Genomic DNA, 22,263 nt, shown 5'->3' with positions numbered 1-22,263 from the left:
CACCCTCAGCACAAAGACACACTTCAGTTCCACACAGTTTATTAGAGCGGTGTGCCTGCTGGCAGGCTCTGGTGGTGCTCACGGCTAGCGAGGATGCTGCTGTGCCCTTCTTGATGCCCATAGTCCACAGGCTTGAGCTAGGATGCACCTTCCCCATTCCCAGCTCTCCACAAATATAGGACCCTTCTGAGTGCTGGCTGGGCAGGGCTGTGTAGTGTGTGATCTCTCAGAACAGAACACCAAAGCGCAGCTGGGGAAAAAAGAGTCAAGGGTCCAGCATTCCAGCCCCGTTGGCCAAAGCTGCTTCTGTCCTGGCTCTCAGTGCTGCAGCGGGTGGCAGATGCATGAGCTGTGGGCCCGGGGCCGATCCTCACTCTCCGCCCCGGTTGGGCTGGATGAGTCTATATTCCACTGCTTTCCCGAGGCAGGCTGCAGCGGCCCTGGTGACTGGGCTCTCCTCACCCTTGGCCAACACTGACAGGATCTCCAGCACCTCGCTCTCCATCAGGGTGCTGGCGATCTCCTTTGAGGCCTCCACCATGTTCAACACTACCACAGCACCCCGGTGTTGGAGCTCTTGGTTGGGGCTTAGAAGCAGGGCCTGCAAGATCTCCAGCCAGTGTGTGGTCTGTGGGAAATGGCAGGTGTGAAGACCCAGCAGCGACAAGCTCAACCCTGGTAGAAAACGCCATCTATACGCCAGGACCTCCCCGCACAGAACAGCAATGCCACCACGCAGGGAGTTGCTACTTCCCTCATCCTCCCCTACCAGGGCCGGGCACTTACCACTTGTGGGATGCGGCTGCAGAGTGTGGGCCGCATGGAGGTAAGCATTGCCAGGCCGCCGGCAGCAGCCCTCCGCAGCAGCTCGTCATCCTCTCCGCTGTACAGCACCAGCAGCTTCAACCGGTCGTTGCCCTGGGCTTCAAAGAGATCCTGCACCTGTGACCGGATGGAAGCAAAGACCATGCCACCGGGGCACAAAGCCTAGTAGAAGTACAGGGCCCTTCGCGTCCCTGTCGCGGGGACCACCTGGGCCACCCCTCACCTCTTTGCTCATGGCCAAGTTACACATGCACTCGGTGGCTGCCCGGCGGATCATTTCGTGCTCCTCGAACATGTAGCCCTCGATCATGGGCACAGCCTTTTCCTTCAGGATCTTCTGTCTGCAGGACAGAGTTGGCAGGGTCTGCAGGACCGGCATCTCCGTATCCGTAACCCGCTACCCTATCCCCCATGTGACTGAGCTCTGAGCTGAGCTGCTCCCCTAGCAAAGTCCAAGGACCTTCCTCTCCCGGTTGTCAGCTCCAGTGCTCCCCAGCCGTCTGGCCCGGCTGGAACAGCATAGGCTCGGTAGACATGCTGGCAATTAGCAGAGCAGGACGGTGGTGACAATGGCGACGCAAACGCCAATCATCTGAGCACTGAGCCTGACCAAGCTGCTTGAAGTATTTCACCTAATACTCAACACAACCCCACAACGCTTGACTTATCTTACCTAAAGCTCACCTCACTCCATGGTGAAAGTGTGTGGGCGTGGCTACCATGACTATTTGGCCAACTGGGAAAATGGGCTGGGCGGCGGCCTAGGTCACAATTAGTAACAACAGCTAAGGCGTGTTGACTGTGATTACTGCTAGGGCAGGTACCTATGAACTAAGGGCTTTGGGGGGAGGGGAGGGCTTTTGAGACAGTTTATAGCCTGGCCTGGCCTAGAATTCCCAGCAATCTGCCTCCCTTGGCCTCCCTTGGCATGAACCGCCGCACCCTCTTGCGCTTGCTAGAGCCTTTTATGTACATTTTCTCGAGGAACTCTCTGTGCTACTGCTTCATGGGTTTGATACTTAACTAACTCACAGAGGAGAAACTGAGGCAGGATGACTTAAAGACTTGCTTAGGGTCATACAGCGAGCCAGTGAGTGTCCGCAGCCTGGGGATAAGGAGGGGGAAGTGGAGGGCACAGTCGGGGCCCTGGAGCCTAACTGCTTGCGGCTTCTCTATCTACTGTGTTTAGGGCGCCAGACTTGAACCCCAGGCAATCTGACTTCGGAGCACTGCTCTCACCCTGGGCCTCCTCGGCACCGACCTCGGCACCGCCCTCGGCATGCCTCTTCATCTGTATGTTACACCGGAGTTATTGTGAGGCACAAACGATGACCAGGAGCTGTTTTCCAAACTGTAGAGTGCATACTGGAACTCACCCCAATCCCTATGCCAAGCCTCCCTGGGACCTTACCTGAGCCTTTCGCTGATCCCTGCCAGATTCGTTAGGGCCATGAGAGACTCAAAGTTCTGCAGTCCTGAGCAGTTGAGGTGCAGCAGAGAGACAAGGGGCCTAACCACTTCGTAGATCTGTGAAACATCCCACCTATCAGAGCGTCCACTGCAGCAATCCCCACCCACCCCGTCCCATCCCCACTGATCCACAGCACGGAGCCCGCCTGTGACAATGGCACTCTCTACAGCTGTCCCCTACCCCAGGACTCAGCAAAATTGCCATTTTCCTGTTGATCACGAGGAAAAGCCCATGCTGGAGGCCATCGGGGCACAAGGAGAAACAGGAGAGGTCATGATTGGAACAAGGAGACACATACCCGCTCACCAGGAAAGGTCATCTCCGGGTTAGAGGTGATGGTAAGTTTGGCAAGAGCCTGGGCTGCCTTTGTCTGCCCAACATCAGTGCCTTCCAGGGCCAGCGGGAGCAGAGCCTGTCGGAACAGCCCCAGCCCTGTCAATGCCCAGCCTGGACCTGGGAGTCTAAGGTCCAAGCTATCAACCCACTCACTCTCTCCTTGGTCCTGAGAATACCCTGTGCTCAGACTCTTCCTCGCTCTGAGGTCTCTCAATAAAACCACCCAAACACTTCCTCAACCACCTATTAAGTGCTAAACACGGGTTGTGCTGGGCCCTGGGGCCATGGTGGGAAAAGGAGGCAAACTCAGGACCTTTATGGGCCCAGAGTACTGAGGGCCTCCGAAGAACCTGTCCACATTAGCGTCACCTCACCGGCAGTTCCTGTGGTCACCAATAGTGTCCCCCCGAGGCCAGCAGCCACTGAGTCATGTTTTATAGGTGGCTGCTCAGGATCAGGAAGGAGTCGGAAAGCAGCTTACCTTGCCTCCTCCCTGGGCCACCACAGTGCCTCGATCCTCCACTTCTTCCACCAAAGCCAGGAAGACCCTGCAGGGAGAAGGCAAGGTGGGCGGGTGGGGTCCAAGGCTCTGGCAGGCAGGCATTCCATTCTTAAGCTAGTAAGGCAACCAAACACTCTAGGACTCCCACAGCACAGGTCCCTCTCCCGAGGCATGCAGCAGGCGGAGACGGGAGTTAGAAGAGGCAGGCTGGCTGACCTGGACAGCAGCTCCCTACACGAGTTCGTCAGCACGGGGCTCTCCGTCTTCACCATACACGTCATGGCTGACACCACCCCCGCTGCCAGCAGCTTCTTCACACGAGCCCGCACGAAGCTTGGTTTGTCCTACGAAAGGAGGCAGCTGAGGAACCCCTAGGGTACTAGACAGGGAAATATGGAGTCTTCTCACAGCGGAGTCTGCTGAGTGTGGAAACAAACAGCCAAGACACAGCTTGGAAACAGCCAGTTTAAGGGATAGCCTTCTGCTGGGGATTCCTCACCCGCTCAACTGTGCCAATAGCAGGTCCCCCAGGCCCTCCTACCGTGCCCATCCATACCTTAGGGTGCTGCTCAGGAACGTGCTGCTTGGCGTACTTGGCCAGCTCCACCATCTTGGGGTCGGGTTCCTCATAGTCGTAGCTGTTGGTGCAGTTGACCAGAGCCGAGGCTACTGCAAAGAGCACTGGCCTCTCCTCGGACTGGCCAGGGTAGAAGGGCATTCAGCAGGGCAGCACGGCCTCCCTCCCACCCCCACAGCCCCACCTGGGACCTAGGGTGACACTGGGAACCTGCCTCAACCCCAGACTCAGAGCTCACAATCCCGGCTCTTAACTCCTCCGGGGCAACTGTGCGCCCAGACACTGTAGGCACCAAGGCCACACAAAGCAGCTAGCTGGCCCGGCATCACCAGGGACACCTGGCAAGCGCTCATCCCAGGTCCTGCCCCTAGGTTGACTGACAACAGGAACCCACAGAGCTACCTTGCTGAGCTGGAACAGGGCCTTCAGAGCAGCCTCATCCTCCACAAATTCCTCCTTTACATCGGCATCAAAGGTGAGGTAAGCTAGGCCTTCTACAGCCCAGCGCCGAGTGCCCGCGTCAATCTGGTCATTGCATAGCCACCTAGGGACATGGATGACAGCGGATGACCATCAGAGGCAGGAAGCCGGAGCCAGACATGGTGGCACGTGCCAGTAATCTCAGCACGCAGGAGGCAGAGACAAGGAGGGTCCTAAGTTCTAGGATAGCTTGGGCTTAGGGAGACCCTATCTCAAAAAAACAAAATCCAGCAACAAGAAGCAGAAGTGGAAGCAGGAAGGAGTAACCTGGACAAGGAGGAGAGCCAGGAGCTTGGGCCTCCCTGGGACACTGGAGCTGAGGAGCTAGGGTCTAGCAGGAAAGAAAGAAGCTCCACCTTCCACCCACACCCTGTTTTCAAAGTTGTATGCATACAACTCTGCATACACATGGCGGCCAGAGGAGGACATCAGGGGTCCTGCTGTCCCGCTCTGTCGTCCTCCCTTGGAACAGGGTCTCTCACTGAAGGAAGCCACAGTGATCCTTCTGTCTCCGCCCACAGGGACACAGATGGCCACACTCAGCTTCTTTTCTTTTAATTATTTATTTATATTTTATGTGCATTGGTGTTTTGCTTGCACGTACGTCTGTGTCAGATCCTGGAGTTACAGGCGGTTGTTAGCTGCTCTGTGGGTGCCGGGACTTGAACCTGAGTCCTCTGAAGAGCAGTCAGTGTGCTCTTAACCACTGAACCATCTCTCCAGCCCCCACACCCAGCTTCCTAACATGGGTGTCTAAGGCCCCCACGCCTCCCCCGGCTGAGCATCTCTGCAGCCGCACAGCTGCTCTTAAGATCTGTCCCACAAATGGAGAAATGCGATAACTCACTTCCGGCATTGCTTGGCCAGTTTGAGAGTCGAGCCTTCGGCAAACTGCTTCATGCTAAAGTCAGTCCCTCCAGCTGATCCGAGCTTACAGAGTCCCTGGAGGAAGAGGACAAGGAATTCTTACCTGGCTGGGGATCCCTTCCTGAGCCCAGTGTCGCGGCTTTTGGAGGAACCCAAACATTGATTAATCAACAAGTCCTCCGCAGGCAACAGCTACCTACTGAGGTGGCTACGGGACACAGAGCCTATAGTAAAACCGACACATTAGCTTTCTATATACTGAGCCCTTTCCACGCTGACTGGTCTGTCCCTTTCATGTCCTTTGTAGCCAGGCAGTGGTGGCACACACCTTTAATCCGAGCACTCAGGAGGCAGAGGCAGGCGGATCTCAGTGAGTTTGAAGCCAGCCTGGTCTACAAAGAGTTCCAGGGCAGCCAAGACTGTTACCCAGAGAAGCCCTGTCTCGAAAAACCAAAATCAAAACAACAACAACAACAACAAAACAAAAAATCTTTGTGTCAGATATAGTGGTTCATACCTGTAATCTCAGCCCTGGGAAGGGAGAGGCAGAATGAGCAAATGTTTAAGGCCAGCCTCAGCCCCATAATGCGTTTGGGGCCAGCCTAGGCTACTGAGATTCCAGAAAAAAAAGAAAGAAAGAAAGAAAGAAAGAAAGAAAGGAAGGAAGGAAGGAAGGAAGGAAGGAAGGAAGGAAGGAAGGAAGGAAAGAAAGAAAAGCCCCTGTACAAGTACGTTAGCCAGGGCCTGCGCCAGTTGGTTTCTTTGTTAACGTTACACAAGCTGGATTCATCTGGGAAGACGGAACCTCAGTTGAGGAATTGCCTCCATCGGACTGGCCTGTGGAAAGGCCCAGGTGGCTTATGAGGGATGCCATCTCTGGGCAAGTGGTTCTGAGGTGTATAAGAAAGCAAACTGAGCAAGCCATGAGGAACGAGCCTGGAAGCAGCGTACCTTTACAGTGCCCGCTTCAGTTCCGACCTCTGGGCTCCTGCCTGGAGCTCTTGCCCTGCCCTCCCTTTCTGATCTGAGCTGTAACATGGAATACAGTCTGTCCTCTCCAGCTGTGTTTGGTCGTGGTGTTTATCACGGCAACAGAAAACCAACAAGGACGGGACGGTGTCCGCGGAAAACCAGCCCCTACAGTGCTGAGTGCAGCAGCTCACGGATGCTAGAAAGGCCCCAAACGTGCAGTTTCTGCTTCTCCATAGGCCTTTCTGACCGAGGGGACAGTATGAGGCACCCCGCACCCCTAGACATCTCCCCACTAGATCATAAGCCCTCAGCGGCAGGAGCCAGCCCACTCCCGTAGCCCCAGGGAGGTGCTGTGTCTACTTCTCAGGGGACGCCAGCTGACCTGGTCTGACTGCCCACCCAGGCCTCCCGTCTCACCACTAGGGCCCTGATGCGGATGCTGTCCCTCTCGCTGCACTTGTAGAGGTCCTTGAGCAGAGAGACACCGTTGGCAGTGATGAAGGAGGCCCGCTTGGCTTTGCCGGCTGCGTGGATCAGCGCCTCCACTGCCACCAGCTGCTCTTCCTCCTGCTCAGAGGCGCACAGAGCGATCACACTCTCCATGACGCCGCTCAGCTCCAAGGCCCGATTGCCGGCATCACATGGGCCCTGCAGAAGGCAGGACACTGTCTGGATGGCTCGCAGCTTCCCGGCCAGCCCGTGGCCCTCAAACCAGCTCCTGAGGGGCATAGAGCGACAGCTGTCATGGGGAGGCACACATAAGGGCCTCTTCTTCCCAGCTCCCCTATCTATGCTAGGTGGCCGCTTGGCGCTACTTATCCTGAAAACCTGCCGAGGGAAAGATTGGCCTGAATCAACAGCAACCACCAATTTCCATTAACTACCCCCCACTTGAGCTGGTGACATACCACCAGAAATAAGTGGTCATGGTGTCTCTTCACCGCAACAGAAAAGCAACTAAGACATAGGTAGGAGGTGCTGGGGATCACTTTAGTTTTCTAGTCCTCCCTTCAGGCCGCCCTCCATGCTGAACACCGGTCGCTTTCGAGCTGGCACCCCTGGCAGCAGGAGCAGCGGCCTCCCTCACCTGATGTAGTTCTCACAGAGCCGGTGGAAGTTTTCCCTCTCGGCGTCACACTTGAGGTCATCAAAGAGCTTGCTGAGGAGGATGGAGGCGCTCATGCGGCTGTTGGCTGTCACTGTGAGCTCCCCAGCACCATCCTGCAGGGAGCCCCCCACTTCCAGAATCTTTTTCAGACCTGGAAAGACACCCCATTCAGACAGTGACTCCACTGGTGCCCACCCCTAAAGAAAGAGCCAGCCTTGGAGATGCAGAGAAAAATCAAGGCCGCCTCTCAGTCAGGAAGGTCAGATGCAAACAGAGGCATGGCAGAGGTGAAGTCATGGGGTTCAAAGGAGCCTGGCGGTGGGCGTCAGGCAGGGCCTTCACAAGTCCTTTCTTATTTATCTTTTTGGGAAAATGAGAAGTATAAATTGCTATGTTCTGATTTAATTGTCTTTTTCTCCAAGAGTAGTAGTAACACAGAGTCACTAAGAAAAACAGGCCAAGGGGCTGGAGAGATGGCTCAGTGGTTAAGAGCATAGTCTGCTCTTCCCAAGGTCCTGAGTTCAATTCCCAGCAACCACGTGGTGGCTCACAACCATCTGTAATGAGGTTTGGTGCCCTCTTCTGGCCTGCAGGCATACACACAGACAGAATATTGTATATATAATAAATAAATAAATTTAAAAAAAAAGAAAAAGAAAAACAGGCCAAGGATATGGCTCAGCAGGTAACGGTGCTTGCCACCAACTCTGATGACCTGAGTTTGATCTCCAGGACCCACATGGTAGAAGGAGAAAACCAACCTCTGCGTGTTATCCTAATGTCCACCAGTGTCATAGTATTTGAACACACACACACTGGGCGGGGGGGGGGGGGATATGTAAAGGAGAAAGGTTTAATATAATAAAAATGTCTTAAAAGTGTAAAAGAGGGCTGGAGAGATGGCTCAGTGGTTAAGAGCATTGTCTGCTCTTCCAAAGGTCCTGAGTTCAATTCCTGGCAACCACATGGTGGCTCACAACCATCTAGAATGAGATCTGGTGCCCTCTTTCTGGCATGCAAGCATACATGGAAGGAATGTTGTATACATAATAAATAAATAAATAAATAAATTTTAAAAATCTATCATTTAAAAAAAAGTTTAAAAGAAAATGTGATTTTTTTAAAAACTGCAACTAGAGAAAGATGGCACTGCCTTTCAATTAGCCTACTTAGGGACTGTCCAATGGACACGCATTTGCACAGACACACATGACGCACACACACAACTGGAGGGTCTGTCTCTGTGCTCCTTGCAGGGACTGGAAGGGCTATAGAGGGCAGTTCAGGACAAGCAAGTGGCCGTACACAATTGCCACTCTTCTCGTTACTCCCACAGCAAGGCAGGCCTCGGCCACCCAGGCAAGTTTTCCTAAACTGTATCACCTACCTTGATCAATGACCCAGAGTGTGAGGCTATTGTTGGGGTCCTTCGGAGACTTCCGGGGTACCATTTTAATTAGGAGGGTCAGGGCATTGTCTCGGCCTTGGCCGGAGACTCCCTTCTCAGTCAGCAGCTCCAGGAGGTTACTGATAAGGACCTTCAGCTCCCGGGCAGGATCTGGTGACAACACACACGAGTGATCAATGTCTAGGACATAAGAGGTTCAGTCCTCCACAGCAGAGACAAAACAGCACAACAGAAAACGCTGTTAGTGGGCTCTACAGTGACCCAGCCCTGTGTGACTGCTGAACCCCTCAACTGTCAGACAGACACAGGCAGAGGAGGCTTCCCTCCTGGGTTCTAAGCTAAGCCCAGCTTTCTCCTCAAGCACCTTGGCTATTAGAATCCAAAGGAAAAGCTGGGTATGGAGACACAAGCATATAATGTCAGCACTTGGGAGGCTGAGTGAGAGCCCGTTTCCATGGTGAGACCTAGTCTCAGCAAAACAAAAGCATCTAGGGTGAAACATCACCACTAAGCCACATTCCTGGAGCTACAGAGCTCATCCTGGAAGGATTGGTTGGGTGAGTTCAGCTCCACCCATCCCCTCCACAACAGCTTCCACTCACCCACAATGATGGCACCTTCTTTGCCTCGGAAGCCTTTCTTGACACCTTCCTTGAGGGCATCAAACATAACCTGCAGCAGGTGGCAGGCCGCCAGCGACACGGCCTGGTTCTCCACACCCAGGATGGAGACCACTCTCCGCGTCCCCAGGACGCTCAGGGTTGCCACCGTCTAGGGCGGGAAAGAATTGGACAGAGGCTTGGTGGGTAAAGGGGAGCCCAACGGTGACTCCCGACAGTGAGTCAGTGAGTGTGGCTGGGAAGTGAGCCAACGCCGGGGTGGAAGGGCTAGCTCCAAGCGAAAAGGAAAGCAGGTTAAAAGTAGGACCTGGGTTCGTGCCATGCTTCCTCTTAGAAAGGATGGAAAGAAAGCATCCCATTTGGTAGTGGTAGCCTTACACCTGCAACCCCAGACAGAGGCAGGATAGCAGCCAGTTCTAGGACAGCCAAGGCTACATATTCCAGAGTCCTCATCCTCCTCTGCTCTCTGTAGCTGGGGGGAAGACAAGCCCCAGGAGCAGCTATTTGGTCTCACCTCTCTTCGGGAAGGAAGCACACCTGGACAAGGCATCTTGATAAGAGGCAAGCTCCTTCCCAAACCCAGCAGGAGGGTCTGTGCACACCTGAGGGTGTGAGCATGCACGGGGCAGACCTGCAGGGCCTCTCCATCTTTCTTGTAAACTAGAGAACCTAGGAGGCCTGATGGGCTCATCCCAGCCCACAGAGCCGGGGGAGCTAGAGTCTGCGGCAGGACACACGTGGTTTGACTAGTCTAAATATAATCCAGACTTAGCTTCAACAGATTTCACTGAATTACTTCACAATCTAGCCTTCTTGGAACTGGAGACTCCTCTAAATCAAAGAGCCCAGCACGGCAGCACACGCTGAAATCCCACAGGGACCATGAGTTCAAGGCAGCCCAGACTACATAAGAAAACCCTGACTCTAAGTATACACATAAAAACATACTGATCAACCAAAGACTAAGTCCCTATCTCCTGGGTCCAGCCAGCAATGGCCGAGCAGGGCGGGTGTGAACTTTCCAGGCCCAGGGGTGGGGCCATTCTTGTGGCACTGTCCATGTCAGGACAGCGCCATCCATGCTGCTGGCCAGGTCACTGTCTCCAGGGCAGAGATGCTATTGGTGACATCACTGGCGTCTCTCCTCTCCAGAGGAAAAGGAATCTGACCTTTGGAAAAGACAAAACCCGTTTCCGACCAGCCTTGACGGGGGAAGTGACCAGGTGTCTTTGAGAACTGGCTTCAGGACAGTACAAGATGTAGGAGGCTATGTTTGTGCTTTCTGGTCCCACTCCATCCTAATTTGATTTTTGTTTGTTAGTTTGTTTTGCTTTGCTTTTTGAGACAGGGTTTCTCTGTAGCGCTGGAGCCTGTCCTGGAACTCACTTAGTAGACCAGGCTGGCCTCGAACTTACACAGATCCACCTGACTCTACCTCCTGAGTGCTGGGATTAAAGGCGTGTGCCACCACTGCCTGGTTACTCCATCCTAATTTATATTTGTCTTTTCTGTTCTTTTTATTTTTTCCCCATAGCTGTATAACTCCTATCTGTGCTTTAAACTGTCTTTGGAGAAGACAAGGGGTGGAAGAGTAGACAGGTAGGTGGAATTCATAGACAAAAGGACAGACAGACAGACTGAACCAATAACTAGACCTCTCCAGATCACCTACCCGTGACTGGTGCTCGGAGCAAATGCCAACCAGCGTGCGCAGGGCTGCCAGCATGAGGTCGGTCTCTCCCGTGTCCAGCAGGCATTGCAGGAGCTGAACCCCATTGCTCCGGAAGATCTTCTCAGCTCCTGCATCCTCTCGGGCCAGTACCACAAGGTTCTGAGACGCCTACACCAAAGGAAGCACATTCTAATGTTGATACTACATCCTTCCAAGGTCAGGGCAAGCAGACAGGCCCTGAGCTCTGGACCTCGCCGCTTCTCCTTAGCCAGCCATAAATTCTGCCCTCGGAACTTCAGCTTCTTTCTCTTCAAACAGAAAGGAGAGTTTGGTCTTGTGGGTGATGGCTAGAATGGGGTCCCTAGCAGGGCTTCAAGAGCAAGAACAGCGCCTCAGTCACACCATGTGCAGGCTCCTGGTTCCAGGAGGGCCATCAAGGTGCAATACTAGTTCCCTTTCCTTGCCTCACACTAAGGACCCGATCCCCAACAGCTCCTATGCAGGAGGCATGGCCTGAGGCTCAACCTACAGCAGAGTGGGCCAACAAGACTCCTGAGGCCCACACTGGTGAGTAAAGGGGTACCTACGGAAGCCCTAGAGGCTCGCTCCAGGACCTGTACCTTTTGTTTCTTCTCTGTGCCTTTCTCTTTGGGGTCCAGCAGTATCTGAAACATCTGCTCAACTTTGGCATCTGTTGAGGACATGTACCGCACCTGCGAAGAAGCCAGAGTATGTCACCTTTCTTGGCCAGACACGTCATGTTTCCTCCAAGTTCTCCCTGACTCTCCTCCCCGGCAGGCTCAGAGCACAAGGCCAACAGCTAGGAACCCTGGCAGGCAGGAAGAGACTTGCCAGGCATCTCCTCCTAAACTTCCCGGGGCTGTTTTCCTCTCTGAACTTCTTCCTGCTTGGGCAATAGGGCCTGCCAAAGCTAAGGGAAGAGCCTTGAGAAGAGCAGGCATCTTGTCAGTCACCAGGAAACCATTCCAGTAGTGCCAGCTACACTACAGCAGCGTAAAAACGTAAGCATGTAATACGGCACCGAACTTGGCAGTCAGTTACAAGACACCAGGAGGGTTGCGAGGGAGCTGCTAACCCTCCCTTTGATGCCCTGTGTGTGTGCGTGTGCATTTGTGTATGTGTGTGCAATAAATAAGTCAAAGGTTTTATTGTTGTTGTTGCTGGTTTTTTTTTTGTTTTTTGTTTTTTTGAGGCAGGGTTTCTCTGTTTAGCCCTGGCTGTCCTGGAACTCACTCTGTAGACCAGGCTGGCCTTAAACTCACAGAGATCCTCCTGCCTCTGCCTCCCGAATGCTGGGATTAAAGGCATGTGCCAGCACTAGCTGGCTTCAAAGTATTTTTTGAAAACCTCCTTAATCTCATTCTTTTCTTCCAATGTTACCATTTTGATAAACACCACACATGCGCACACACACACATTCTCTCTCTCTCTCTCTCTCTCTCTCTCTCTCTCTCTCTCTCAGGCTGGTCTTGAACTCACAAAAATCTGCCTAGATCTGTCTACCTCCGCCTCCTGAGTATGCCACTACACTTGGACTTTGGTGTACATTTTTAACAGGCTTGTGTGCGTGTCTGAATGTTTCTTTCAAGACAGGGTTACTCTGTGTAGCCCTGGCTGTCCTGGAACTCGCTCTGTAGACCAGGCACGCCTCGAACTCCCAGTTTAACAGGCTTTGGATGTATGAACTAACAATATCTTTCACTGTGTTTAGACATATTTACCCAGTGTGCCCAGACATGATACACTGTACGGGTCATGAGCTCGGTGGTAACAGTCTCTCCCGGGTGTATTTCTGCATATTTTACTTTTCCGTCCACCATACAGCACAGCCCTCCCCACACGACCACTCATGATCCACTTCTCAGAAACAACAGCACTGACCTAGCCTGGTTAGCTTTGCTCTCGTTGCTGGGCATTTAGGCAGGCTCCAAGTTTCTCTAACTATAAACAAGACTGAAAAAAAAGTCCAGACGCATGAAATCGCAGCACTTGGAAAGTGTAGACAGGAAGTCAAGGTCATCCTCAGCTGCACAGCAACCAGGACCAGCCTAGGCTGTATGAGACCCTGCCCAGGTATAAATAAAAGTGTTTTTGGAAGCAGGATAATCAGGGGTTCAAGGCCAGCTTCAGGTGTGTAGTGAGAAAAGGGTCAGCCTGGGCTAACTAATACTGACGCCTAAAGGAAACATACCATGCATACCTTCACCAGCAGCTGTGGAGTACACACACACACACACACACACACACACAGAGCCACACCGCTTTCATCCTTGCCTCCGTCTTTGTCAAGTGTATAAACTTTCACACGCACCAAACAACCATGCTTTTAATTCAATTTCTTCCAACACACTGAGTATTATTTTGTTTTGTTTTGTTCCAAGACAAGGTTTCTCTGTGTAACAGCCCTGGCTGTCCTGGAACTAGTTCTTGTAGACCAGGCTGGCCTCAAACTCACAGAGATTCACCTGCCTCTGCTTCCCGAGTGCTGGGATTAAAGGTGTGCACCACCACACAGGCTGAGCAAGCATTATTAAACCTTGTTTTGAGCACTGTGTCTACATCCTTGACCCTGACCAAGGCCATCCCCATCCTCTCTTGATTTTTCACATACCTTCTCCTGAATTTGGCCCCCAATGTTCCTCAAGGATTCCTGGAAAACTTTGTTCTTGGGCTCCAGGCTGACACATCTCTTCAGATCAAGGACAGCCTGGTCCAGGCGGCCCAGCTTCTCCAGCGCTTGGCTTCGGCGGTAAAGCGCCTTGACATCCCCGCCGTCCTTTTCGATGGCTGAGACAAACAGGAGCTCTGTCAGCACCCATGAGGCCACCATCTCCAGGCAAGAGCAGTAGGGAAAGATCTTGAGGGCCAGAGGAAGGTGGGGGTACCAATGTGGAGCTCGGAGCTTCAGCCTCAGAAAAGGTGAGGGCAGCTGCAGAAAAGCAAAGGCCGAAGAAGTGGGAAAGCAAATAGAAAGACAAGTGTCTGGGATCAGAGGAAGTGGAAGAAGGGAAGGCTCAGTGGTCCCAGAGTCCTTGCCCACCACAGAAGACCCACAGCTCCATATGAGGGCCCACACCCCCCTACCTTTAGACGCCTCTGATTCTGCTTTATTGTAATCCTCCTGGAAGAGAAAGATCAGGAGCCTGCTCTAATCGAGTAGCAATGGGCGCCCTTGCTCTACTGACTCCCCCACTACCAATGCGTAAAGACATCTGACAACCGTGGGTGGCTAGGAAATGCCCAGCCCTAGGCGCAACCCCAGACCCAGGTAGAACCAGGTTAGACCAACCCGACCCCCTCCCTCACCAGCTTGAGGTGGCAAGCAGCACGGTTTCGGTGCAGAATGGCCTGGTCCTGGGGCGTCGCGCCGAGACTCAGGGCCTGGGTGTAGGCGGTCAGGGCACCCTCGTAATCCCCGCATTTGAACAGCTCGTTGCCCTCCTTCCGCAGCTGCTCGGCTGAGCTGGCCTAGGGAGAGAAAGGCAGTGGGCAGATCAGCGCAGCTGGGAGAGGAGCCCGGTCCGGGCAGAGCCCCGAGGAGGGCTCTAAGGAGGAATATGGAGTGACGATGGTCAGGTGAGAAACGGGGATCTCACAGGAGGATCAGTACGCAGCCCGGGACCTAAGACCGGGGCTCGGAGGTCCCTTGGACCACTCACAGTCATTGCGGAGCTGAGCTTCCTTCCGAGCCGGCCGGCGCAGGAGCAGTCTCTGGAGGAAAAGCAGCTCTGGCCTCGGGAAGATACCGGGAGCTGCTCCGCCCCAGCAAAGCGTCAGGGGTTACGCCAAAGAAGGCGAGGCAGAGAGGAAGTCAGGGCCGTGCAAGGGCGGAGTGCTCCGAGCATTGCGCAGGCGCAGGTTCAGGCTCAGGGACGCTCCAGGGGCGTCTAGTCTGTTCCCACTGGGACCCGTAGGGGGCGCGCTACGGAGTCCCGAGAAGGGAGGCGGCGGCTGCTGGCGTCTAAGTGTCCTCTCCGGCTTCGACCACAGAAGAAGTGCACGAAATCTGCGGTCATCAGAGCCATCAGCAGTAGACTGTAAAGGCCCAGTGCCAGAAGCGGGCCTGGGCCCCTGTGGGAGAGAGGAGAGAATCAAGATCGTACACTGACTGCGACAAGTCAGGTGTGACGGAACCCGGAGAGTCAGAGAAAGCGCGGAATAAATACTATCTACGCATAGTTTGCAACCAAATGTGGGGGCTTGCGAGTATCTTGAAGACGAACGCAGCTAGATTCAGAATTAAAGCCCCTACTACAATGTGTGTAACTCGTGGGCTACCAGATCCTCTCTATTGACACATCCCATTCCCTTCCCCTTCAGAAAAAAAAAAAAAAGTTCACAAAACATACAGCAGCTTGGTCACTTTTAACTCCTTCACAGAGTCGTTTTAATCGTGATTTACGTGACTTCCTACACTAGTCTGGAGCTACAAGCCTCCCACCGCAGAATTTAAGGCCAGAGCCCAAGACCCTGGAGCACGCTGTCAGTGTCCCGTGGATCTGGGACCAGAGCTCTCACCTGAGGATGGGCGGGGGCTGGAGAGTAGACAGGTTTACTTGGTACAGGGCCTCAAATTCATCCCGGGTACAGCAGGAACCCCCAGCCGCCTGCAGGTGGCAACAGTAGGCTTCCTCAGAAGTGTCGGAGAGGCGGGGACAGAAGAAACCCGGGTAGTGGCGGCCTTCAGCGTCCCGCGTGGTCTGGCACAAGTGGGGGTGATGAGCCAGTGCTGGAGAGAAGCAAGAAGGCTATAGAGGAGGGAGGTTACCCACACCCCCTTCACCCGGTTCGAAGTGCAAAATGGGGTCCTGCTTCTTACCAGGACCCCTCACCGTTAGCTTTCTCAGCTGCTGAGGTTGCTCTCAGAGGACAGGAGAAGTGTATATACCTGAGAGGTCGGTGGGGTGGGCAGGGCTCATCCAACTGAAAAGCACCAGCAGCCCCACAGCCAGGTGTGTCAGGAGAGGCGCTGGACTCCTCTGGAGGCCCATGAGGGGTCACCCCCGCCTCAGTCGTAATCCCAGGAATCCAGCATTTGTCCTAAACTATGATTCCCGACAATAAGGAACCTGGAATTAAAGCCCCAAGGCCCACAGGGGTGGAAACTCCTCCATCACAGGCTTCTGGAGAGATGAGAGCAACTGAGTTCCTGTCATCTTCTGGGAATTGTGAGGCCCCTGGCTCCGAACTGCCTATGCTTTCCTAAGCTGAGGGAGGAACAGCACAAAGCACTCGAAACGCCGGGAGAGAGAGAGGTTGAGATGTTGTCCTGAAAAAGTGAACACATAAAGCCAGATATGGGTCTGCCTATCCATCCTCCTACTCCTAAGCTACTACAGACACCTCGGGAATTCTGACCAACCCATGTTAGGCCCCGGTCAACCTGTGGAGCGTCCCTCCATAACTGTTACAACATGGCATCCACCAAGCCTCCCTGAGAATCCTGTCAGTAAACATCCCCTGAGCTTCACCTCCCCAGCCTCCAGCCCAGACACAAAAGCTACCTGCTGATTGGAATGCACTTAGCAGCTGGCTACCTCTGTTGAGAGTCCTTCGGGGAGGTTCCCAGATCTCTTACTCTTCAGATGTCAGAGCTGCCAACACTAAGACAGGGAATTTCTCCAGAAGATCCAAAGATCATTGGTCAGTAAAGAAGGAAGGATTATTCCAGTGCCTACCTGAGATACGTAACATTATATCCCTGAAACAGCTGGGGCAAGACTCATCACCTCAGAGGCCCACAGCAGAGGCCTGGGGACTAAAACAGGCTCCCTTATGCTACAAGAGACCAATGCAGTTTCTGTAGAAACAGCGCTGCCTCCCAGGAGCCTAAATCTGAAGCAATTAGGCAGAACTTCTAGCTCAGGATCCCGTTCTCCAGAAGGTCGCGCCGTAGCGTCTCGTAGTGTCTCTAGGGCCCAAATGTAAGGCTCAGACACCCATAGTAACAGGGACAGTGCCTGTGGGGAGAGCTATGTTTGGAGCACTTGGAAAACATTCTGGGTGCTGAAAGACTGTGGGCAGCCTTTTTCTCCTGGGAGATGTCTCTGCCTCTCAGGCTAGAGGAACTGGGCTTTCTCTATGGACCCATGGCTACCCATACTCAGAACTCCTTGAGGCCATCACCTTTGTTCTTGTTTGCCTTTCTTCTCTCCACAGACCGTTAGTTCTTAGAGAGTTGGGGTAACTATATTCGAGCCTGGAACATAGTACACTGCTCCAGCCATGATTATTGAAGGCTATTCTCTCTCTCTCTCTCTCTCTCTCTCTCTCTCTCTCTCTCTCTCTCTCATTTTATTTTTCAAGACAGGAATTCTCTGCATAGCCCAGCTGTCCTGGAACTCACTTTGTAGTCCAGGCTCGCCTGGAACTCAGAGATCCACTCCCCCTGCCTCCTGAGGGCTGGGATTAAAGGCGTGCACCACCACCGTCTGGCTAAAGGCTTTTTTTTTTTCTGTGCCCAGGCTCTCAACCTCTGAAGAACTTCCACTGAGACTGGGGTTATGGCTCAGTGGATAAAATGCTTGTTGCATAAGAATAAGGACTTGCATTGACTAAAGCAATAGCCAGTAAAAAGCTTGGGGTGGCAACCTACACCTGTTTGCTGGGGAGGCGGAGACAGGAGAATCCGTGCAAACTAATTGGCTAGCTAGTCTTGCTAAAAAACTGAGAAGCTACAGGTGCAAGGAGAGACCTTGTCTCCAAAACTAAGATGGAGACATATGGCCTCTACACGCGCCACACGCACGCGCACATACGCATAACAGCTTGTTAGAATTAACTCATTCTCCGAGCCTCCGATGCGCCAGGGGGAGCTGTAGATGACCTATTGGGACACGGGCTTCAGTCCCCCGCGCCACCCGCGCGATGGGCTCCGAGGTGGCTCAGCTGCTGGAGGCTGCTGACTTCGCCGCTCGCAAACACCGGCAGCAGCGACGGAAAGATCCCGAAGGGACTCCCTACATCAACCACCCCATCGGTGGGCGCGCCGGTTGGGAATCAGTCCTCGCGGCGCGTGGCGGGTGGGGACTGATTGGGACGGGAACACAAAGGGTGTACAAATCATTGAGCGCCTACTGAGTCCCAAGCTTTGTGCCAATCACTTTTCGTGCGTTCTGCTGTGCAAACCTCACCTGAGGCAGTGATGGGATTGTCCCCTAAGTACAGTCCCAAGAGGGTAAGGGACTTCCCAAGGTCACCCAGCTGGTGAGAGGCTATGCCTGGCTCACCATTGTGGCTCCCTCTAGTCTGACCTCTGCTTTGCCCCTGTCAGGTGTGGCCCGGATCCTAACCCACGAGGCGGGAATCACTGACATTGTGGTGTTACAGGTAACTTTATCCTTCTCTGCCAGGAGGCTGGTGTGGGAATTGGAGGCACTGTTGAACAATAATTGTAGGCTAGTGCCCCCGGACTGAACGGGAGCCTATCCCCAGGCGGCCCTGCTCCACGACACAGTAGAAGACACAGACACTACCCTGGATGAGGTAGAGCTGCACTTCGGAGCCCAGGTTCGGCGCTTGGTGGAGGAAGTAACAGACGACAAAACTCTGCCCAAACTGGAAAGAAAGCGGCAACAGGTGGAGCAGGCACCCCACAGCAGCCCAGGGGCCAAACTGGTGAAACTGGCAGACAAATTATACAATTTGAGAGACCTGAATCGCTGCACCCCTCAAGGTATGCTCCCTTGCTAGCTCTGAGGGGGTGAGGGTGGGGGAAATGTTCAGCTTCTAAAAACACAGATTGGTCAATTTCCCAGAAATAAGCAGGGGTGGGGGTGCGGGGGCGGAGGTCTTAGTGCCTTAAACTAAACCTAGAACAGCCTTCTTCCACAAAGTGGGAAAAGTTGCTGGGTCCTGGAAGAGTTTCAGGTCATTCCATCGCAACTCGTCTTATAGCCTTGTACCAAAAGCCCTCCAGGAAACAGGCAAAAGCCAGTGCTGGCCTCGACATCACAGGAGCGGGTTTCTGTCCACTCTCGTGCAGGGTGGTCAGAACAGCGAGTCCAGGAATACTTCGAGTGGGCAGCACAGGTGGTGAAGGGGCTTCAAGGAACGAACCCGCAACTGGAAGAGGCACTAAAGCAGCTGTTTGAGGAGCGGGGGCTGACGCTCTGAGCGGTGCTTGCTGACATCCTGTAGCCTGGCTTCAGCGAGGCCTGGGCACGACTGAATTCTCCCTGCAGCATTTCTGACATTCCTCACTCAGCTCATACATTCCAGGCTAAAAACGTCTGCATTTTCTAACTCAGCTGAGCGCCAGATATGGACATCAGATTTACCCATCCCTCCGTGTACAAGTCTTGGATCTGTTGGCTATTTTTCACGGTGGGACTTCTGGCTCCTCAGGGATTTAGGATTGCGTAAGCTTTGGCTTATAAACCATGGAAAATAAAGAACTTAGGGTAAAACTTAAATTGCTGTTCCTCCTTCCTTGGTCTTCTGAGTGAAGAACCCACATGCTAGATACTCGCTTCCAACTATGTATCCCCTCCATCAGTTCCCTTGGGTTGAGAGCATCAATCGTTGGAGCACGACGTCCTTTCACTGAGCTGGGTTGTGTTGTTATGAAGGTCAGATGATGTAGGTGACCGATTTGAGAAGTTCCCTTACAGCAGATATTCTGGGAAGAAATGCCACCACTTATGGCTGGGAAGAACAGAAATCCCAGCAAGACCTCAGTGCTCCAATACACAAACTGCAGCGGGTGCTCAGTAATTCATAGCCATTGCCTTGGCCCTTAAAGATTGATGGTTTACTGGGTTGCTAAGCGACAAGAGCTTCCGGGGTACCCGGAAGTGGCCTTGACGTTGCCCCGCCCGTGGAGGTGGGTGGAATCGGGAGAAAGCACCAAAAAAAAAAAAAAAAAAAAAAAAAAAAAGTTCTGGAGCGGTCACTTTTTTTTTTTTTTTTAAATGGTCCGTAAACTGCTGAGGATTTTTCTTTTTTTGGTTATATTTCTGTGTTCGTGTATGCGCGCGTGCGGACGTCCCAAGTGTGGGTGTGGCGATCAGACGCCAAGTTGGGGAAGTTGGGTTTTGCCCTTCATCATGTGGGTCCAGGATATCAAACTCGATCTGGCAGGCTGGTGCCTTTACCCAGTGAGCTATCTCGCCTTCGCCTGCCCCTTATTTTTTGGGGGTGGGGGTGGGGATAGGATCTAACGCAGCCCAGGCTGACCTCCAAACGTCCTCTTGCCTCCGCTGGGGTTACACATTGCACAACCATGCTCCAGCTCCTCTGAAGGCTGTTTTTAAGATTTGTGTACAGTGTTCTGTTTGCTGTATGCCTGCAGGTCACAACAAATCTCATTACTGATGGTTTTGGTTGCTGAGAATTGAACTCAGGAGAGCAACCAGTGCTCTTAACCACTGAACCATCTCTTCAGCGGCCCCCACACACACACCCCAAGGCTTCTTAAATCTCAGCAGCCATACAAAACTCTGTAGTTTTTACACTGACGCTAACGTCAAGCTACACTTGAATGTCCCAATCTTCGGAAGACAGCTAGCCGCCTGAACACATCACAGGGCCATCATCTTCACCCTCTTCTGGCTCCTTACTCTGTAAGCCCGTTGCCCTCGCAAGGCTGGTTCTTCCTGCGACTTCACTTTTGCCTTTGGCCCACCGTCTTCATGTTTCTCCTCTAGTCTGGCTGCTTCCTACTCTTGTGGCTTTCTCTGGCTGTTCAGATTTTTCCTCCAGCATCTCTAATAGACAAGCTTGGGAGTTCATTTTTGGTCTTTGACTGAGAGCAAACAGGAAGGAGGTAGGCGGGGTCTTGAGGAGCACTAGCACCTTTGGGAGGGACATAATTCGGCTCCAGGGCACAGTGAGCATCATTACTTTGGACGATACCTCCAAACCTTGACTTTTTCTTTGCAGAAGCAGTCCTCCGTCTTTTGAAACATTTTTTTTTTTCAAGAGCTCAGTGAAGTCGAACAAGTAGTCAGGTGTTCCTTCTCATGCAGTTCACACAGAGCAAGTCTGCATGAAGATATTTTTTGCCTCATGGCTTGATGGGGTATCCTTGATCCAGGCTGACCAAACCACCTCTGCCTGAAGCAAACTTTTCCGAGTTCAGCATGTTCTTCCTTCCCCAAGGCCCCTTTTTTTCCTCTTTGAGATAGGGTTTCTTTGTATATCTCTGGCTGTCTTGGAAGTCACTCTATAGTCCAGGTTGGCCTCGAACTCAAGAGATCCGCCTGCCTCTGCTTCCTGAGTGCACCACCACCACGCCTGGCTTCTTTCTTCTTTTACAATGGCCATTCTCCTCCTAGAAAGGCCACCCACAGGCCCCACCTCTTACTAGTATTTCACGGAACTACAGAGGAACACACACATGCTCAAACTGTAGCGTGCGATGCTTACAAAGGAGCCCGGGCGTTTCTTCAAGGGACTTCCTCCCTGTCATTATCTCCAATCTGCAACTGTGTCATACTGTACACGTTAAAGCTGTCATCACCAGCCCACTTGGGCTTCCTGTGTGCAGGCTATCCTAATCAACCGGGGAGTCCAAAGTCAGAAGCTCAAATAGACCCAGTTGCTCCTAGCAACTGCTATGATTTGGACTTTACTTCCTACTGGGCCTCAACAAAACTGGCTCGGTGGAAGATCCGGGTCTCTCTGCTATCCTCGCTCACTTGTGAGCCTTGTCCTTCACACACATTTTTGTTAGGAAAGAACAAAACTTTTCAGAGATCTCTAGCTGAACTTCAAGCCTCACCCTTCACTACATCATTTTGTTCCTCTTCGTATTCATGTGGGGGAACGTAGTTTCATTTGACAGCTCGTGTTTGAGATGGGGTCTCAATGCTGCTCAAGCTCGCTCTAAACTCGAGACTCCTACCTTTGCCCCCAGAGCAGCTGCCTTCACAGGGACCGTCTCAGTAGCCACCACGACAGCAAACGAGAAGTTCCAGTTCAAGTTCAGATGCTGCTCCCAGGAATTTCTACTTCTTTCTCTTCACGCCCTGGGGATGGCAGATCCCAACCCTACGTGGGCCCAGACTCCCTGCAAGAGGACACAGAGGCTCACACTTGCCTGCCTTTTTCTCTGCGCTTCCAGCTAGCCACTCAGCCCTTTCCTCTTCATGGAACTGGATGTGTTTCGATGAGACAGTCCTTCCCTTTCTGGTGACTGAGGTTGTTTTGTTGTATCCTGGCTCCCCTGTACTGTTGTCCTCACAACGACAAGGGCTGCTGCATTCACTGGACTGCTTGTTACTGAAACCAATAGGAGCCAGGTTATGGTGGCATGCACCTGTAATCCCACACTTGGGAGGCTGAGGCAGGAGGATTTCTGTAAATTGGAAGCCAGCTTGTGCTGTCTCAGAAAACAACAGACAAAACAACAACAAAAAAACCAAAACAACACACACACACAACAAACCCAAACAAATTTTTT

At 52.9% G+C, this 22,263-nt stretch overlaps 2 protein-coding genes across 4 annotated transcripts; one reads left to right on the top strand and one right to left on the bottom strand.

Annotated features, from left to right (window-relative positions):
* Positions 1-22: 22 nt before the first annotated feature.
* Positions 23-15,493, bottom strand: Unc45a (unc-45 myosin chaperone A). The gene is made up of 21 exons (XM_050153953.1): positions 15,378-15,493; positions 14,519-14,930; positions 14,166-14,327; positions 13,944-13,980; positions 13,471-13,646; positions 11,459-11,551; positions 10,839-11,006; positions 9,149-9,317; positions 8,526-8,696; positions 7,118-7,289; positions 6,448-6,748; positions 5,039-5,133; positions 4,114-4,255; positions 3,691-3,831; positions 3,351-3,478; positions 3,114-3,180; positions 2,595-2,708; positions 2,237-2,352; positions 1,049-1,166; positions 787-942; positions 23-628 (listed from the first exon to the last, which is right to left on the bottom strand). The coding sequence occupies exons 2-21, from the start codon at positions 14,522-14,524 to the stop codon at positions 371-373; spliced, it is 2,790 nt and encodes a 929-aa protein (XP_050009910.1). The 5' UTR covers positions 14,525-14,930; positions 15,378-15,493; the 3' UTR covers positions 23-370.
* Positions 15,494-17,499: 2,006 nt separating this feature from the next.
* Positions 17,500-19,273, top strand: Hddc3 (HD domain containing 3). 3 transcript variants are annotated; one of them, XM_050153966.1, is made up of 4 exons: positions 17,500-17,850; positions 18,133-18,188; positions 18,294-18,534; positions 18,770-19,273. In XM_050153966.1, the coding sequence occupies exons 1-4, from the start codon at positions 17,727-17,729 to the stop codon at positions 18,895-18,897; spliced, it is 549 nt and encodes a 182-aa protein (XP_050009923.1). In that variant the 5' UTR covers positions 17,500-17,726; the 3' UTR covers positions 18,898-19,273. The 3 variants fall into 3 exon arrangements, with proteins under 3 accessions (XP_050009923.1, XP_050009922.1, XP_050009924.1); XM_050153965.1 differs by having other exon boundaries at positions 17,658-17,850; positions 18,844-19,273; XM_050153967.1 differs by having other exon boundaries at positions 17,667-17,838; positions 18,844-19,273.
* The last annotated feature ends 2,990 nt before the right edge of the window (positions 19,274-22,263 follow it).

This window comes from Alexandromys fortis, unplaced genomic scaffold, assembly GCF_014885135.2.
Source record: "Alexandromys fortis isolate MF-2015 unplaced genomic scaffold, M_Fortis_MF-2015_v1.1 scaffold_86, whole genome shotgun sequence".
Taxonomy (NCBI): Eukaryota; Metazoa; Chordata; class Mammalia; order Rodentia; family Cricetidae; genus Alexandromys; species Alexandromys fortis.
The sequence above is the reverse complement of the archived record's forward strand: the minus strand, read 5'-3'. Positions and strand labels throughout refer to the sequence as shown.

Excerpts from the sequence above, each read along its gene's own strand:
- Hddc3 (XM_050153965.1), top strand. The coding sequence starts at position 17,727 with ATGGGCTCCGAGGTGGCTCAGCTGCTGGAGGCTGCTGACTTCGCCGCT. Across the intron at positions 17,851-18,132 it reads CCCCATCGGTGGGCGCGCCG|GTGTGGCCCGGATCCTAACC; the intron begins GTTGGGAATCAG and ends TGCCCCTGTCAG. Across the intron at positions 18,189-18,293 it reads CTGACATTGTGGTGTTACAG|GCGGCCCTGCTCCACGACAC; the intron begins GTAACTTTATCC and ends GCCTATCCCCAG.
- Unc45a (XM_050153953.1), bottom strand. Across the intron at positions 5,134-6,447 it reads TCCGCATCAGGGCCCTAGTG|GGACTCTGTAAGCTCGGATC; the intron begins GTGAGACGGGAG and ends CTCTTCCTCCAG. Across the intron at positions 2,709-3,113 it reads TGGCCCAGGGAGGAGGCAAG|GCTCTGCTCCCGCTGGCCCT; the intron begins GTAAGCTGCTTT and ends CTGTTCCGACAG.